General features: G+C 32.8%; 4 protein-coding genes across 4 annotated transcripts in view; 2 read left to right on the top strand and 2 right to left on the bottom strand.

Annotated features, from left to right (window-relative positions):
- Positions 1–2,755: 2,755 nt before the first annotated feature.
- HELRODRAFT_162088 (hypothetical protein) lies at positions 2,756–3,247 on the bottom strand (the record flags this gene model as incomplete). The annotated part of the gene is made up of 1 exon (XM_009024403.1): positions 2,756–3,247. The coding sequence occupies one exon, from the start codon at positions 3,245–3,247 to the stop codon at positions 2,756–2,758; it is 492 nt and encodes a 163-aa protein (XP_009022651.1).
- A 3,483-nt stretch (positions 3,248–6,730) lies between these two features.
- Positions 6,731–6,988, top strand: HELRODRAFT_143908 (hypothetical protein; the record flags this gene model as incomplete). Its single annotated transcript, XM_009024402.1, has 1 exon — positions 6,731–6,988. A coding segment is annotated over one exon (258 nt), but the record flags the coding sequence as incomplete, so codon positions are not given.
- A 766-nt stretch (positions 6,989–7,754) lies between these two features.
- Positions 7,755–8,692, bottom strand: HELRODRAFT_162086 (hypothetical protein; the record flags this gene model as incomplete). Its single annotated transcript, XM_009024401.1, has 4 exons — positions 7,755–7,810; positions 7,937–8,053; positions 8,197–8,296; positions 8,621–8,692. 4 exons carry the CDS (start codon positions 8,690–8,692, stop codon positions 7,755–7,757), a joined length of 345 nt encoding a protein of 114 aa, XP_009022649.1.
- A 3,383-nt stretch (positions 8,693–12,075) lies between these two features.
- Positions 12,076–16,775, top strand: part of HELRODRAFT_162085 (hypothetical protein) — a gene marked incomplete at both ends in the record, with an annotated part of 15,637 nt that continues 10,937 nt past the window's right edge. The window contains one exon of the mRNA XM_009024400.1: positions 12,076–12,090. Within this exon, the coding sequence (XP_009022648.1) occupies positions 12,076–12,090 (15 nt within the window). The remainder of the gene's footprint in view (positions 12,091–16,775) is intronic.

The following is a 16,775-nucleotide window of genomic DNA, read 5'->3' as shown; positions in this document are numbered from 1 at the left end:
AGGAGAAGAGTAGGATCATCAAGAAAAGGCAAAAGATTTTTATTCTACGTAGATGAAAGTAAGAACTTCTAGCAACACTATTAATCTGAGAAGAGAGAGACATAGTAGAATCAAAGATAAAACCTAGACTACGAAACTTATGAGAGACATCAAGAGTTTTAGAATCAGGTAAGATAATAGGAGGAATAGTAATTGAGTGTTTAGATTTATTAAAACAAATTAATTCAAACTTAGAAGGATTAAGTTTAAGACACATAGAATCAGACCAAGCGATAATCGAAGAAAGACATAGAGATAAATTATGAAGAACACTATTGAGATTAGATGGAGGAAAAGAAGTATAAATATAAGAATCATCAGCATATAGTTGACTAGAGAAAGAAAAGTTATTAATAATACGAAGTAGTTCAGAAGTATAGAGTATAAATAGAAGAGGGCCAAGGATAGAACCCTAAGGTACCCCGAAAGTAAGAGTAGAGGAGTTAGAAGTAGAATTATTGAGAACAACAGAAGAAAAACGATTACAGAGATAAGAAGAAAACCAAGATAGACAAGAATCAGTAATATTAAAAGAAAGATGCAGCAGTCTCAAGAGAATAGTATGGTCAACAGTATCAAAAGCTGAAGAAAAGTCAAGAGCAAGAAGAAGAGTAAGATTACTATTGTCACTAGAGAGAAGGATATCATTGTGTATTTTAAGTAAAGAAGTTTCAGTACTGTGAGCAGTTAATGAAGACAATGAATAGAGTTGGACCCAAGACACTGCCTTGGGGGACACCACTGGTAACCGATACTGAATTGGATAATTTGTTTTGAATTCTAACAAGCTGGGAACGTTGAGACAAGAAATCCGACAGCCAGGCATGCAGATCACCAGCTATTCCATAGGATCTCAATTTTCCGACCAGTTTCGAGTGTGACACAGAATCAAAAGCTTTTTGGAAATCGAGGTAAATGGTGTCACAGCCTTCTTTGTTCTGACGAAGTGATATCCAGTCGCTATAAAATTGCATTAAGTTGGTGCAGGTTGATCTACCAGGTAGAAAACCATGTTGAAAATGCGTAATTAGTTTGTTTTCTAAAAGAAAGGATAATATTACTTTGTTTATAATCTTTTCCATTGCTCTACAACATGAACTCGAGAGTGAAATAGGTCGGTAGTTGCTGGGGTGGTTTGTGGGACCCTTTTTATGAATGGGAGTAACAATAGCAGATTTCCATTTAGTTGGTAGCTGGTTATTTCTAAATGATAGATCAAAAATATGACATAATGGAACTGATAGGTTAGATGCACACATCTTCAAGACAACATTCGGTATACCATCTGTTCCAGCCGAGGTTGAATTTTTTAAGTTACGCAGAGTTGTATAAACTGTATGGGGAGTGAAACAAATATCTTCTAACAAGTTGTTGGTTAGACAAGGTATGGAACAATTGGAGTTGTTATCATGTGTAAATACGGAAGAAAAATATTTGTTGAATGCATTGGCCATTATCAGCGGGTCATAGGTCACGCTATTGTCATCTAACTTTAAACTACTGACATTGGGACGCGATAGCATTTTTTTGTTGACATACTGGTAAAAACTTCTGACATTGCATTTAGAAAGCAGTTTATGTTCATTGACTATTCTGTAACTGTTTGCTAAGCCAGAACATTTTCGTGACATATTCAAATACTGCTCTTTATCATCCGGTGAAGAAGTTCGTTTCCATTTTTTCCAGTAGTGAAGTTTTACTTTATAAGACTGACGAAGTTGATAGGGAACCTGTATTTCGTGTTCTTTGCTTCTCAGAAAAGATCGAGGGATGTAAGTTGCCATATGATTGTTTATCAAACGCTCAAAAATGTCCCAACATGTGTTGACGTCGAAGCAGTACTGAAAAATATTGTCCCAGTTGATTAGCCTCAGGCATTCATTCATATTAGTGAAGTCTGCACTGTTGTAATTATAAAAGGAAGTGTCGTTATCATTGCTAGAGAATTTGTCAGTTGAGTTATGAGTGATGCAGTTAACTTGAAAGGTAAGGCAGTTGTGATCACTGGAAGAAAATGGACAGGAAATCTCTAACTCGACAAGTAGGCTGGAATCATCAGATAGGATCAAATCTAAAATGTTATTTCCACGAGTTGGTTGATCGACAAGTTGGTAGAGACCTAATTCATTGAAAAGTTCGATAAAAGTATTGTAGATGACGTTATTTGGTGCAGAATAATTATTCCAATTAATTAGTGGGAGATTGAAATCACCTAACAAGCAAATCACATCTCCCTTGCTAAGTTCTTTGATGCACCTTGCACTATCAAACGCATATTCCTCTGCTGATTTATCAAAACCACCACTTCGATAGTACGAGATGAAGCGATAATTTTTCTTTGAAATGGAAACATCAATTGAAACTATTTCTATGTGGGAGAACTGGGATGTATGAAAACGATCTTGTATTGAATAGTGTCATNGATGATGAAAGCCACGCCGCCACCACGTGTTGCACGATCTCTGCGAACAAAAGAATAACCGCTAGGTAAAAATAAGTTGTCAGGATCATNTGGAGTAAGCCATGTTTCTATAACAGAAAATATTTCTGGTCTGTAAACTGATAAAAATAAATTGAGATCATTTTGCTTCTTTTGAATGCTACGAACATTAGCCAAGGCTATACGAATGTGTTTATTGTTGTAGGACTGAAAGAAAGGGCTGGGCATTTTTAGAGTTGTTGTTGGTAGTTCTGATGCGACGTCTCTCCTGTCTGATCAAGAAGGCTTGTTCGGCCTGCCTTTTGGAAAGTCAGGGTTGATGAAGATACCTTTTGTTGTTGAAGAAGAGCGGAGGATCCTTGATGAGGCAATCAGGTCCTCAGCTGCCGATGAATTGTCTAGCGTGACACATAACCTGTGGTTTCCGATACGGCGAGTTCTAGCAATTGTTGGCTTGACCGTGAGGTGGTTCTCGCATAACGATAAAACCATATCTTTGTCGTTACATCCTGGCTGCAACTCGAGACCGGAAATGATAACATTTTTAGACCGACGTTCTTCATCTTTCCTTTCCTGCTCCACTGACCAAAGGGCCCTAGTCACTGTCTCAAGCATGGGAGATTCAGTAAGTTTAGTTACCTGCTTTTGACAATCAGTAACACTGGTGGCCAGTGTTGACATAGCGGAGTGAAGTTCTTTCATACTACCAGTCACGGCATCGGACATGCTCTTAACGGCGTTTTCGAAGCTATTACTTAGAGCTTCCATTCTGATTATTGTTGTTTCGAACAGCTTGCTCATAAGGCTCTCGGAATGGGCTACTATTTTGCGCAGGTTGTCATTACATTTTTCTAATACTAGAATTAGATTCTGGTCTGACTTTTCAAACAATTTTTCTAGGTTTTTATTGGAAACATCAATAATTTTTTCAGATTGTCATTTGATTTTTCTAATAATTTATCTATACATTTCAATAAATTTTCGTTTGATTTATCCAAAATTTTTGACACAAGAACTTCATAAACTGTTCCATAAACTTTAAGCTCAATGTTTTTTTAAAAGTAAATTTAACTTTATTAATGGTCTTCAACTATTTAAATAAAGTTCATAATTAATACTTAATAGTTTAATCGTCATTTATTTTAGTTTATTTCATCGTTAAAGCGTTTCAAGTAAGGCTGACTAATTTTTTTAATTTTTATTTCATTTTTAATCCGATTTTAAATTCGTGCCTTTATTATTTTTTGTGTCACATGATTCAAAATTAATTTCTTTCATTTTGAAATTCAAATAACAAAATTCATTTTAAATTATATTTCAAAATTGTATTAACTTAAAATTATCTATTTTTTAATTTTAGAAGTTAGTTAGGTTGTGACATGCAGAATCCAGATGTGCTAGGAAACATGGTTATATCAGACGATGGTATAATTCTCAATGTAAAAATATTTGGTTAAATTTCATTATTTTAACAACATTAAAATTTAATTAAATTAATTAAACATTAGCATTTTTACTACACACACAATTTTAAAACATAAAAAAATTTATTTACGCTGCCTTAAAATTATTATATAAATTATAAATAATGATAACTTGTAATTTATTCTTTTTTTATTGAAAAATCAAAATTAAATATTTTTAAAAATTTTTAAAGTCTTCTGGTCAATTAAGCAACGATAAGAATCTGGCCTTTCGTTTTCACAGCATAATGAAACACGCCATGTCCCTTCTAGAGTCAGACCCTGATTTAAAGGCGTCTAACTTTAAACGAGTTTCAGGTTGCCAAATATTTCCTAATTAGAAATAATCATCATTTTCATTGTCATATTTTATGATCTATATAATATATTATATTACAATTAATTTTATATGAATTAATTTACTATCATCTGGTAATATTCTATTTATTTTCAATATAAGGCAATAACTTTTATTAAAAATATTCAAGCTCTTTTTCTTAAAGTGAACTTTTTTTCTATCATAGTTTACTTGGAGAGCTGCATCTACCTATTGACGGCCTCCAATAAGAAAATCCACATCATTAAAAAGCGCCTAACTTCTGATGTGATGGAATATCCCCCTGATATGACAATCATTTAATTTATTATTATATTATTATTATTAGTGTTGATATTTTTAATTGTTTTTCAGTTATTTTTCCACCTGACTTTAATTAATTAATTTATCATATATATTTGTTGTAATTGAGTTTATTATTATTATTATCATTATTTATATTATCATTAAATTATTTTTGTTTCTAATTGGAGAAATAGTTTTCCATATTTAGTATTATATATATGTATATAATGTGAGTCACAAATTTTTTCATTGATTCACTAATTTCACAGTAGGTTGTGAAGCTAATCTCTTAACATTCTTATTTCTTGTTTTTTCCTATTTATTTATTTTTCATGAATGGTAATTTTCTGTTAATGCTTTATCAATTATGTTATTATTATTGCATTTAATTTTAACTATAATAATAATTATTATTTTTCTACTCCAAACCTTTCGCTATAATACAGTATAAATTTATTCATAGGTATATTAATATTATTATTATTACAATTACCGTTGTTATCGTATTATTATTATTGTTGTTTGTCGTTGGTGGTTTTTTATTATTATATTTATTATTATGTGATCTTGTCCTATTCACCGTTACAACATAAACTACGTTATTAGGTGTCGATAGCTGAATTGTTTAAGTTTAGGATTGCAATGCAGTGCTTGCATTTGAGCCATAACACAATCTCTCACACATGCGCGCGCACACACACACACATATATATATATATATATACAACTACTAAGTACAGATACTAACTTACTGTTTTAACGTGTTTGAATTTATTGAGACTAAACCTAATTTAATGAATGTTTTAGTTTAATTCAGTAGTTTAGTTGAGAATCATTCAATCCAGCAGGCAGCCAACAGAGACTACTTGGATGAGATAGTTCGTAGGTCTATCTATTAATTACGTCACTAGCTAGCTCGTTTTTTACCTCTTGCCTGTCGTTTTGTCTGTATGCGTGTGTCCGTGTAAATTTGATTTTCTACACTGGGAATTTAAATATGTAAAATGCATAGACATCCCGATGTAATAGCCTATTATTACATCGAGACATCTATGGTAAAATGTTTGAAGAATTTGCAGTTTTAAAAATTTGTGTTTAGCAGATTATAATTGACTGCATCAAGGTGAGTAATAGCCGTAGTGGTAACGATAGTAGCAGCAGTAGTCATCAAAAAATCTCATCTTTGATTCGGACGTGAGAGATAAATAAGTGTTAGGTTAGGGGAGGTTGAATAAATTTATTCAATGCAATTGAAAGTCGATTGATCCGTGCTATCTCATTTAGACGATGTTCGTTCACTCGTTTGGCTCCGCTGATGGTCGGAATTAATTGAATTAATTAAATTGCTTACTTGCCAGTGTATGTGCCGATGTTTATTTGATTTAATTATAAAGTTGAATACGTATCAAATGTTATATATGTATATATCTTTTCCATTCAGGTAAATAAATAGTCTATAATGGCGCATGAGCGTGTGCGAATGTGAGCATGCTGGCTTGCTGGCTTCCATGTTGTTGTTGGTGTTGACCGACCTTGCTGATGTTAATTTTCATGGATTCTGATCAGTTTGTTCACTCGCTGTCTCTGCAGTAAAAAGATCTGTTTACATTTTAGTTTTTTATTTATGAGTTCTCTCGTGCAGTTTCTAAGTTCATTTAAACTTGTTGAAAAATGAGAAAAAATATTTGTTACATTTTTATAATTTTAACGTCTATATTATTTCTGGAGCTGACCTACTGCTTTGAGGTATGTCGAGTAGAATATGAAAGAAAAGGATGCAATTCATTGATGGTGGAGGGTGTGGTGGCCTACTGCACCGGCAGAAACAGACCAGTACCTCTCTTGCCCAACGTCATTCCGAAGGATGTTATCTATCTCTCATTGAAAGAGTTCAACTTCAAATTCACCTGGCAGAAAACGCATTTCAACAAATTTTCGAAGTTGGAATGTTTGTACGTTGGCCAGTCTGAAGTGCATGAAATCAGTTACGATGCTTTCTCTGAAAATTATAAATTGAAGGATTTAACAATGAAAGATAACCGATATCTGTCTACCAACAGTTTCAACTTCGTTTATAACGCCAACTCGCAAGTTAGTCATTTGACGGTTGAAAATTCAAAACAAAATTTTACTCTACCGACACCACCTATCGACTCTAATTTGATGATTACTAACTTGAAAACATTAATTTTAAGAGGGAACTGGTTGAAATCGTTTGCGCCCTCATTCTACACGCCATTTAAAAATTTAGAAGTTCTTGATATAGGAAACAATTTCTTAACAAGTCTGAACTGGACCCACATGACTCAAACACTGAAGAGTCTGAATGATCTTCGTCTCGATCACAACAGGATGCAAATAATTTCCGAATCGGCTGAGACGTTGTTTCAAACAGTGAACAAACTGCATTTGGGATTTAATAAATATCACTGCAACTGTCACATGAAATGGCTGAAAAACTTTCTCAACCAATTAGACGACAACAAAATACTGGATGATGACAAGATGAGATGCCAGAACAGCAACAACAGCGCCATCCGAACTGCTCCAGACCATTTATTCACCTGTCAAAAGCCGTCCATTCCTGAAATTTCAAAACTGTCACGTTTGAACAGGATCGAATTTAATTGCTCCTCGACCGGAGATCCGGGACCTGATATTACCATTCATTTGACCGATGTTAAACATTTTGGTACTGGCCACTATATTAATAAAGAACTCACTAGAACTGTTATAATACCGGCTTCAAAAGACGCCTCCCAGTTAAAAACCATCTCTCCAAATTTAATTGTCGGTTCCACCTGGATTAGATGCGAAGCAAAAAATGATGCCGGAGATGCAAGTCGCGAAATGACGGTTGAACCAGGTGAGCGTGCTCTTTCATTTTCCTTCTTCTTTCTTAAAATAAAATTTTGAAACAATTTTATGAGCAAGAAAGTTTTTGCTTAGTTTTACAAATATTACAAACTTTTTAATGATTTTTTCTAATATTTTTAATTTATTACACAGATAAAATTGGAAGATCGTCATCATCAACCACAAACGGAATCTTCATCATTATGGCAATCTTTATAAGTTTTTGTATCCAATTTAGAACATTAAAGCTGTTTAACATATAATTTTTAGTAAAGGAATCTAACTTTGATTGATTTTTATTTTTATAATGAAGTTTCCTTGTTGCTATGATCCATCATTTGTAACTATAATTGTGATCTATGATTTGATATCCGATTGTTTTGTTTTTGTCTGTTTTTTTTTTGTTAAAACCGATTATTTCAAATTATAAAAATATCATCGTTATAATTATTATTCAAATTAATATTAAAATTTGTTCCCGAAATAATACGGATAAATTTTAAACAAATAATTTACCTCCCCACGTCGCCTCAACAAACACGTATGCTTCAATTTGAATGAGCTCACAAAATGTGAAATGGAAACCAGCGTAACTAATGAATGGAATGCCAAATCGAAAGAGTGGCTGGTAATCTAGTGGAAGTAATTTAAACTCGTTAATAACAGTTGGTCAATTTGCAATTCAATTTCCTGGAAACGATCCCATAAAGGCGCTGAAAACTTCTAAAAAATGTTCCAGATGTTTGTTTCTATCTGCTTTCATATTTATGTTTAACCTGGCCACCAACAGCTTAGTTTTTGTTTCTCTGCCTGATTGCTCATCTGCCTGCCTCTCCTTTGAAGCATCTTCTCACTCTGCAACAGATCATTTTTAATCTTTTGATATTTTTAAATGAATTCATTTTTTTAAATTCAACATTATTTTAAAAAACAAACAAACACGCAAACACGATTGTTTCAAATGTGAACAAGTTCGGAAACAATTATTGTTATTGTATTAATGAAATTCTTCTTGACATTGACATCTGATTTTCAAAAACGTCAAACTGAACAACATATACAAAAAATACAAAACTAATATAAACTCTTGCTCACACACACTCACAGATACAAAAAACAAACAGACGTAGACAAATATTTGCCAAAGAATACAGACCAGCGTATAGTTTTACTGAAGCAATAAAGAAAAAAACACCTAACAATGTCATTTTCTTCTTCTTTGGCACGATCGTTAACACTTGTCCAAGTCATCGCAAAGGATTTTTTCACCATTTTCACGGTTTTTTTTCCACTTACTCTTCAAATGTTATTTTTATAACTTTTCGACTACTTTTAACCAACTTTCGGGTGTTTTGTTTTTGCATTGTTTGTTTGCACTGTCAATTCATGGTTCAGTTTTGTTCTTGTAGAATTCTTATTTTTAATGCATTGGGATAAAATACTTTTACAAATTTTTTTAGAATTCAGTTCAACCTTCTTCTGTATAATGTGAATTTAATTTTTTTTCTTAAACTGGACGTGCTTTACTCCAAAACAAATTGTCATTCAGACATTTAATTGGAATGTCCTTTTCAAAAAAATCTTTGAATGTAAAAAAGGACTCAAAAGCTTTTTGCCGCCACAAGATCACGTGGCCACATGGTCACATGATCGCATGGTCACACGTGACTGATGTATTAAATGTTCCAACTCACAAGTGTCAATGTTTTCTGATGGGGATTGTTTGTACGATGAACGAGCTTAGAATAATATAACATAACATGTAAAATTGCAAGATATAGGTTTATTGTATGAAAATGCACGTACTGTAACGTCTTTGAGTATACAATTGAAATGCACTCACACGTACACAGAGGAATGAACATTTCCATTATTAATTATATCTTGATATTTGAAGATTTCTTATTTATTAGACAGCCCTTCAGCCAGCACAGGTTCGATCCACACGGATACACTGTTACAGTTGAACGTCAATGGAAATGCTTGAATATTATATGTAGGCATGTCTTATGTTTTGTTTATGTTCATTTGTTTTCTGTTTTCAAAATATAGATTTCCGAGCATTTAGTAACCCATACATTGTATAATGATTCATTTATATAGCATCTGAAATGCCAAATCATAAAATACCTTTACTGAAAACCATTCAAACCAACCTTTCATCTGTAATTACATCTTTATACCTAGCTATCGTTTTTTTAATATTTCAGTTCGTTCGTAATCCATTCGTTCATTCGTGTTTTTCATTCATTCGTTTGTCGATCGTTCATTTATTTTTTCATTTTTGAACCGTTTTTTCATTTATTAATTGACTTATTTGATCCTTCAATCATTTATTCATACATTCATTCATTCATTTATTCACACATACATACATTCATTCATTCATTCATGCTTGCATGCATGCATGCACTCATTCATTTCATCTTTTCATTTTTTTCTTTTTTTCTTCCATTCCATTATACGTTCATTCATTCATACATCCATCTTTCGGCTGCTCCGTCTTCTCCAATTTATTTATTTATTCATGTTCCTTTCCTATTTCCTGGAATTGTGACGTTATTTTATTAAACTCGAGAACAATAGGTGGGGGTTTGACAGTCTTACAGTCCAATTGCATTTATATTGAGAGATTTCATTCAAATGTACATAAACATATGTAGGGTGTATGTAAACACAAACACATGCACGCACGCGGACATACACACGCAACAACACATCAATGCATACAAACTTATCCACGCATTCAACACAGCATGTATCATACATACATACAAACGTTTAAACGCGAAAATTCACATTAGTGATAGCGTTCCTTTATTTTGAACATGCTCGTATTGATGGAATGTGATGTGTAACTTATTTTTACAAATGTCTTCCGAATTTATTTATTATTGATATATGTTACATAATAGTGTAACGTACATAATGCATGTGTAGAGAGTTAGATTGAAAGACAGAGAGAGGAAGAGAGAGAAAGAGAGTGTGAGAGAGAGGGAGAGGAAAGATAAAACTATGATAAAAAATTTCTGATTGCTTGAAACTAATAATTTTTTCCAAATTATGTTTTATTTTGCCTCATAATGATAATCGCAACTTCATACGAATGTACACTGACCGATGTATAATTATAATGTTTTCGACCTTCAGCAAAATATTTCATGCCATCAATGAGTTTTATTTTGATTCTTAAAAACAATATTTAGGTAGGGAAAATAAGAAAAAACCTAGAAAATAATTTCAAGGCGAATGATGTTTGATGAAATTTTTTACGCGTCTCATCTTTTTCCCTTCCACTCCACCTAATCCATCTTCGCCCTACCTTTTCAGTTTTCCTCAAGAACCAAATGCAGACAGTTGGATTGGTGACAGTCGCACCAGAATGCACTGAATTTTAACACTTTTATTATTAAACAGATGAATGAGCACCTTTTTTTTCAAATGAGACACAATTTGTAAAACTGTTCGTGAAATAAAAACAAACAATTTTGTTTTCGAATATTGCTTTTGAATTATTAGTTTGTTAATTTATTTTTTAGCAAAACAAAGATATACTTTTCTTTGAAAGGTGTGGAAAAAACATTTCAGAATGGAAATGATGACGGCTTCGGCGGAAGGCAAGCCATAAATATCTGTTACATACATGCAAGTCTCTATAACACACGCATACGCTCCCAAACTATGTGACGTAACGTGTTCAATATATGTACGTACAAGATATGTACACCACTCGCATTCATTTCAATGATCCCACATACAACAATATTACAGGTGTATGAACACATCTCACATGTGTTGCATGGATAGGACAGGGCATACATTCCAACATCCATACCTTTTCTACATATTCAAGATATCCTTATACTGACCATAGAGATCTCCCTTATAAAACAAACACTGATTCAAACATACATCCAAAAATTTATTAAACAACAATATTAATATTTTGGATTTATTCAGAAATATCGGTGGAAATTTGTTTTTAAACTGGACGAAAATATGTATGTGTACATTTAAAATAATAAAGAAAATATTAACATTCAGTAATTTTTTAACGCTATTCGCGAGCACCAAAAACAATCGAACTGTCGAAAATAACCTTGAACGAAACGTTGTTTCGTTCACAAAATAGTTTTTAACAAAAGTAATTATTCATTCGAATAGAATAAATAAGAAGCAAACCAACTATTTATACATCACATCGGCTTGCCCATCTTAATGTAGAAATAATAACAATTTTATTTTTTCAATCGAAACATCAAAAAAAAATCTTCAATCACATTCTGAGCTGTCCTGTTCTAAGAAGCGTTATTTATTGAAAGTGTTTGCTGGGAATGAGGTTTAATTGCATTGACTAGAAAATATTTAAACGTAAATTAATAAAAGCAAATTAATATTGACAGATACATCATCCGACAAACAAAGGTACAACAACGAACCAACAACATACAATATAAACAAATTCATTTTATTTGCCTATTATTATTTTCCATACAATTTGTCAACCATATCAACAGTAGATACACTTATATAAAGCAATCTTTGAACTCAACATATCTAATTTTATAATAATTATAATTAATTTGCAATTTAATAATTATATAGAGTGAATTCACATTTTTATCAGTAAAGAATTGCGTTATTGGGCATTCGGCATGGCTTACAGAAAGGTTTGTAAATTGAAAATTAAATTATCTTTTTTGATTATTAAAGAAAATAATTGTTATATTTCTTTTCCTCATTACATCTTGTATTATTATTATTATTATTAATGTTGTTGTTGTTTTTGTTGTTGTTGTTGACGTTATTATATTTATTAATAACAATAATAAAATATTTTGAATTAATATTTACTGAAACTGTTGAAATTGCTTTATTTTTGTATCTGATCGATTTATTTTGAGTGGTTTTCTAATTAATTGTCATTGAAGTGAAATTAAAGTAAAACCAGAGTGATTCTCTTAACTCATAGTCTTCATCATCATCCTCTTCATCATCATATTATCAGTTATGAAGACTAGGATTTTGTTAATATCATCTTCATCATTCGATGTCAGCTATATCGCCATCATCAATGTTACAGCGATCATAGTCCCTTTGTTGTTATTTTCATCATCATCTTCATCATCATTTTCGTCATCATCTTCATTATGTTATCATCATCTTCTTCATCGTATCATCTTATTTTCCATCATTCTTTTATTTCCTATTATTTCGTTGACTCCATCGCGCCACTAACATCATCACAACGTCACATTCATCAAGTCCATCTTTTCATTCATCTGCAACACGTCATCATCATCTCTATCCTCATCATTTTCCTTTCTCCATCATCTTTCAATCATCTTTCTCATCATCATCCTCATTCCTTCCGTCATCTTCATCCTCATCTTCACCACCTTTTCCGTCATAACATTGACAAAGTGTAACCCCGAAACTCAATAACGAACGAACGAATTTTGACAATGAGGTTACGTGAAGCTCCGAGAAGAGTGACTGACGTCATTGTAGTAAAAATTGCCACCGTAGTATTTTTAGCTGTAGTCATTTCACTGCTTGTAATAATAGTTTTAGTGGCTGTTGTAGTTTTAGTAGTAGTGCTAGTAGTAGTAGTAGTGGTAGTAATATTAGTAGTTGTAGCAGGAGTAGTAGTAAAAGTAGTAGTAGTAGTGGTAGTAAAAGTAGTAGTTGTAGTAGTAGTAAAAGTAGTAGTAGGAGTTGTTGTTGTTGTAGTGGTGGTGTGGTAATAGTAGTAGTGATAGTAGTGGTATTTGGTATTAGAAGTAATGATAGTAGTAGTAGTAGTAGTAGTAGTAGTGGTAGTAGTAGTAAGAGTAGTAGTAGCAAGTAGTAGTATTAAAAATTTTTGTTTATACTAACATTTTACTACTGAGTAACTGTTTCACGTGTTAAAATAAAATGTTAGAAAAAATAGCCTAAATGCTTTTGTAAATAAATTATTTCGTTGAATTATATTATTTAAACTTTTAGTTTTATAATTTCCATTATTGTGTTTATTAACAGTATAATTTTTCTCCCAACACACCTTGAATATAACAAACTAGTTAAAACTACATCTAGAATAATTTTTAAGAATTGGGATTCGCGTTTATTCACGGTGACAAATAAAATATGCATTACTCTTGCTTCTACTAATGCTACTACTACTTCTACTACTACTTCTGCTGCTGCTACTACTTCTACTACTACTTCTGCTGCTGCTACTACTACTACTACTACTACTACTACTACTACTACTACTACTACTACTACTACTACTACTGCTGCTGCTGCTACTACTATGCTACTACTACTACATCTACTGTTGCAGTTGTTGCTGTTACTTCTACAACAACAACTAATAATAATGATATACTATGCTATTAGCAATTGTATTGTAATTAAATGACTTCAACACCGGACATAGTAATAAGAGGTAAACCATTATAGAAGTAACAGTTTTGATGCTACTGGCTCTAGAGTTTTACTGCAGTCTTTACTACAAAGCCTATATATACTATGACGAGTAGAAGCAGTAGTAATAAAGAAATGCTGTAATAAAAAAAATGATTATTTTCGCGTCGTAAGTGGAGTGCCAGAGAATTATGCATTTAAAAGCAGGAGTGCATAATGTAGGTTTTGATTTGACTCAAATGTAACGCTGCTTGCCGTTCGCACATAAGTGAATTCATTTATTATTTATTCGTTTGTTTGTTCTTTCGTTCGTTCGTTCTTGTTTTCGTTTGTTCTTTTACTCGTTTATTCATTCATTCGTTTGTTCATTCATTTGTTTGTTCATTCGTTCGTTTATCATTTATGGTTTATATGCTTTATGGAGATATCGCTTATGTGTCTTTAATATATATTCCAATTTATATATCCATCTTTATATTTGTGTATGTCTGTGTGTGTGTTTGGTGTGTCTGTATTTCAAGTGAACGCGCGCGTGTGTGTGTATGTATGTTTGTGTGTGTATGTATGTGGGTGTGTGTGTGTGTGTGAATTTTTGTACATAATCAACAAGAGACAAAGAGCACATGTGAATAGGTGTGAGTCAACACATAAAGCACTTATTGCATCTGGAATCTCTTCGCAAATGAAATGTCCCATGTTGAGACACTGCTTTCCATTGCTTCTTACTTTACAAAATATAAGCACCAACCTACCTACCTATCTACTTATAACAATCATTGATGTGGTGTATGATTGCTTTCATGCTTTTTATATTTGTTTAATGTGTCTGGTTGGAAATAACTCTGAACCTTTTATGGGGAAAATGCGTTTTTACAATTTTTTCATAATTTATTTGTATTTATATTTAGTATGTAGGTGCATTTTGTTGGGATTTCTTGTTACGAAGATATACCTGTGTTGTGTATATAAATATATGAGAAAAAGAAGAAATGACAAAATGAACGAGAGAGAGGAAAGAGAGAGAAAGAATATGATATTTGTTTTTCACTTTATTTTATTTCTTTATTTATATTTATTTGTATTATTATTTACGAGTCGAAACATATGAAGTTCTGTGTTGATGAGGACATTTTTCAATACGAGCGGGCGTCTTATCAAGACAAATATTTTACCTTATCATGCTATGTTTTAATGATGTGGCTACCGCTGCAACTGCTGCTGCAGCAGCAGCTGCCGAGCGTTGTTCAACAGCAGTGTTTGTATCTTTGTATTGTATGTATGTATGTATGTATGCATGTATGTATGTATATATGTATGTATGTATGTATGTATGTATGTGTGTGTGTGTGTGTATGTGTGTGTGTGTGTGTGTATGTGTGTGTGTGTGTGTGTATGTGTGTGTGTGTGTGTGTGTGTGTGTGTGTGTGTGTGTGTGTGTGTGTGTGTGTGTGTGTGTGTGTGTGTGTGTGTGTGTAATATTTTGTGTTTTAGCAATTTGTTTGTTTTTGTTGATTTTTTTATTGGTTTATTTATATTATTATTAACTTATTTGTTTTTTGTATTAATCTATTTTTATCTATAAAATTTTTGTTTATATGAATATATAAATGTTTAGTAAAATTTAAGTATAAACTTATCCAATAAAATTGATTCGTTTTAATATTAATATTTTGTATCTGTTCTTATGGCGATTGATACGTTACGTTAGAGTGTTACGTTTTAATATTAATATTTTGTATCTGTTCTTATGGCGATTGATTTATTTCTTTATGTTTGTATTGTGTGTTTTGTCTGTGTGTGTCTGTGTGTGTGTGTTTGCAAAGTATGAAAGTAAAATTTTTTTCATAGAATTTTATTCGATTGTGTTTGCAGAAATTTCAATTTCTGTGTGTACACTATTTTGTATTATTTGTGTATTCATAATTGGATGTGGAATCCGCAGTCACACACGGACCTATAAAGAAGGTGACGATGGAGGAAGAAGTGAAAGCAGTTAGAGAAATGAAACTAGGTAAGGCGACAGGGGTTTCGGAAGTGGCGGCAGAACATATAAAAGCGAGTGGGGTGATAGGAATTGAAGTTATGATGAGAATTGCTAACAGTATGTTTGATGATGAAGGTATACCTGAGGATTGGCGACACAGTGTGTTGGTGCCGTTGTATAAGGGCAAAGGAGATGTGAGAGATTGTGGGTCATATAGGGGTGTGAAATTGCTAGAGCACGGAATGAAGGTAGTGGAGAGGGTGCTTGAGAGGAGGTTGAGAAATATGGTGACAGTTAATGAAATGCAGTGTGGGTTTATGCCTGGTAGGGGAACGGTGGATGTGTTGTTCATGGTGAGAATGTTGCAGAAGAATTATAGAAAGAAGAAACGAAGATTGTACATGTGTTTTGTGGATCTAGAAAAGGCTTTTGATCGAGTACCGAGGAAGGTCATTGAATGGGCGTTGAGGAAGAAAGGAGTGAATGAGAGACTTGTAAAAGCTGTGATGCAGCTGTATGAAGGGGCAAAGACAAAGGTGAGGGTTGGAAGGGGGATGTCGGACGCTTTTAGTGTTAAGGTAGGAGTGCATCAAGGATCAGTGTTACCACCGTTTCTGTTTGCAAATGTGATGGATGTTGTGTGTGAAAACATAATGGAGGGGTTGTTGTTTGAGATTTTGTATGCAGATGATTTAGTCTTGATGGCTGATAGCATGGAAGAATTGCAGTTAAAATTTGACAGATGGAAAAGTGTTATTGAAAAAAAAGGGTTAAAAGTTAATATTGGTAAAACGAAGGTAATGGTGAGTGGGGAAGGTGGGGAGCGAGTGATAAGTAAAATAGACCCCTGTGGGGTATGTGACAGGAGAGTGAAGGCTAACTCGGTATTGTGTATAGGATGTCAGAAATGGGTGCATAAGAGATGTAGTGGTGTGAGGGGGGCACTAAAAAGGTGAA

This window comes from Helobdella robusta (assembly GCF_000326865.2).
Source record: "Helobdella robusta unplaced genomic scaffold HELROscaffold_4, whole genome shotgun sequence".
In the NCBI taxonomy this organism is placed as follows: Eukaryota; Metazoa; Annelida; class Clitellata; order Rhynchobdellida; family Glossiphoniidae; genus Helobdella; species Helobdella robusta.
Note: the sequence above shows the minus strand (reverse complement) of the source record. Positions and strands in the feature narration are given on the sequence as shown.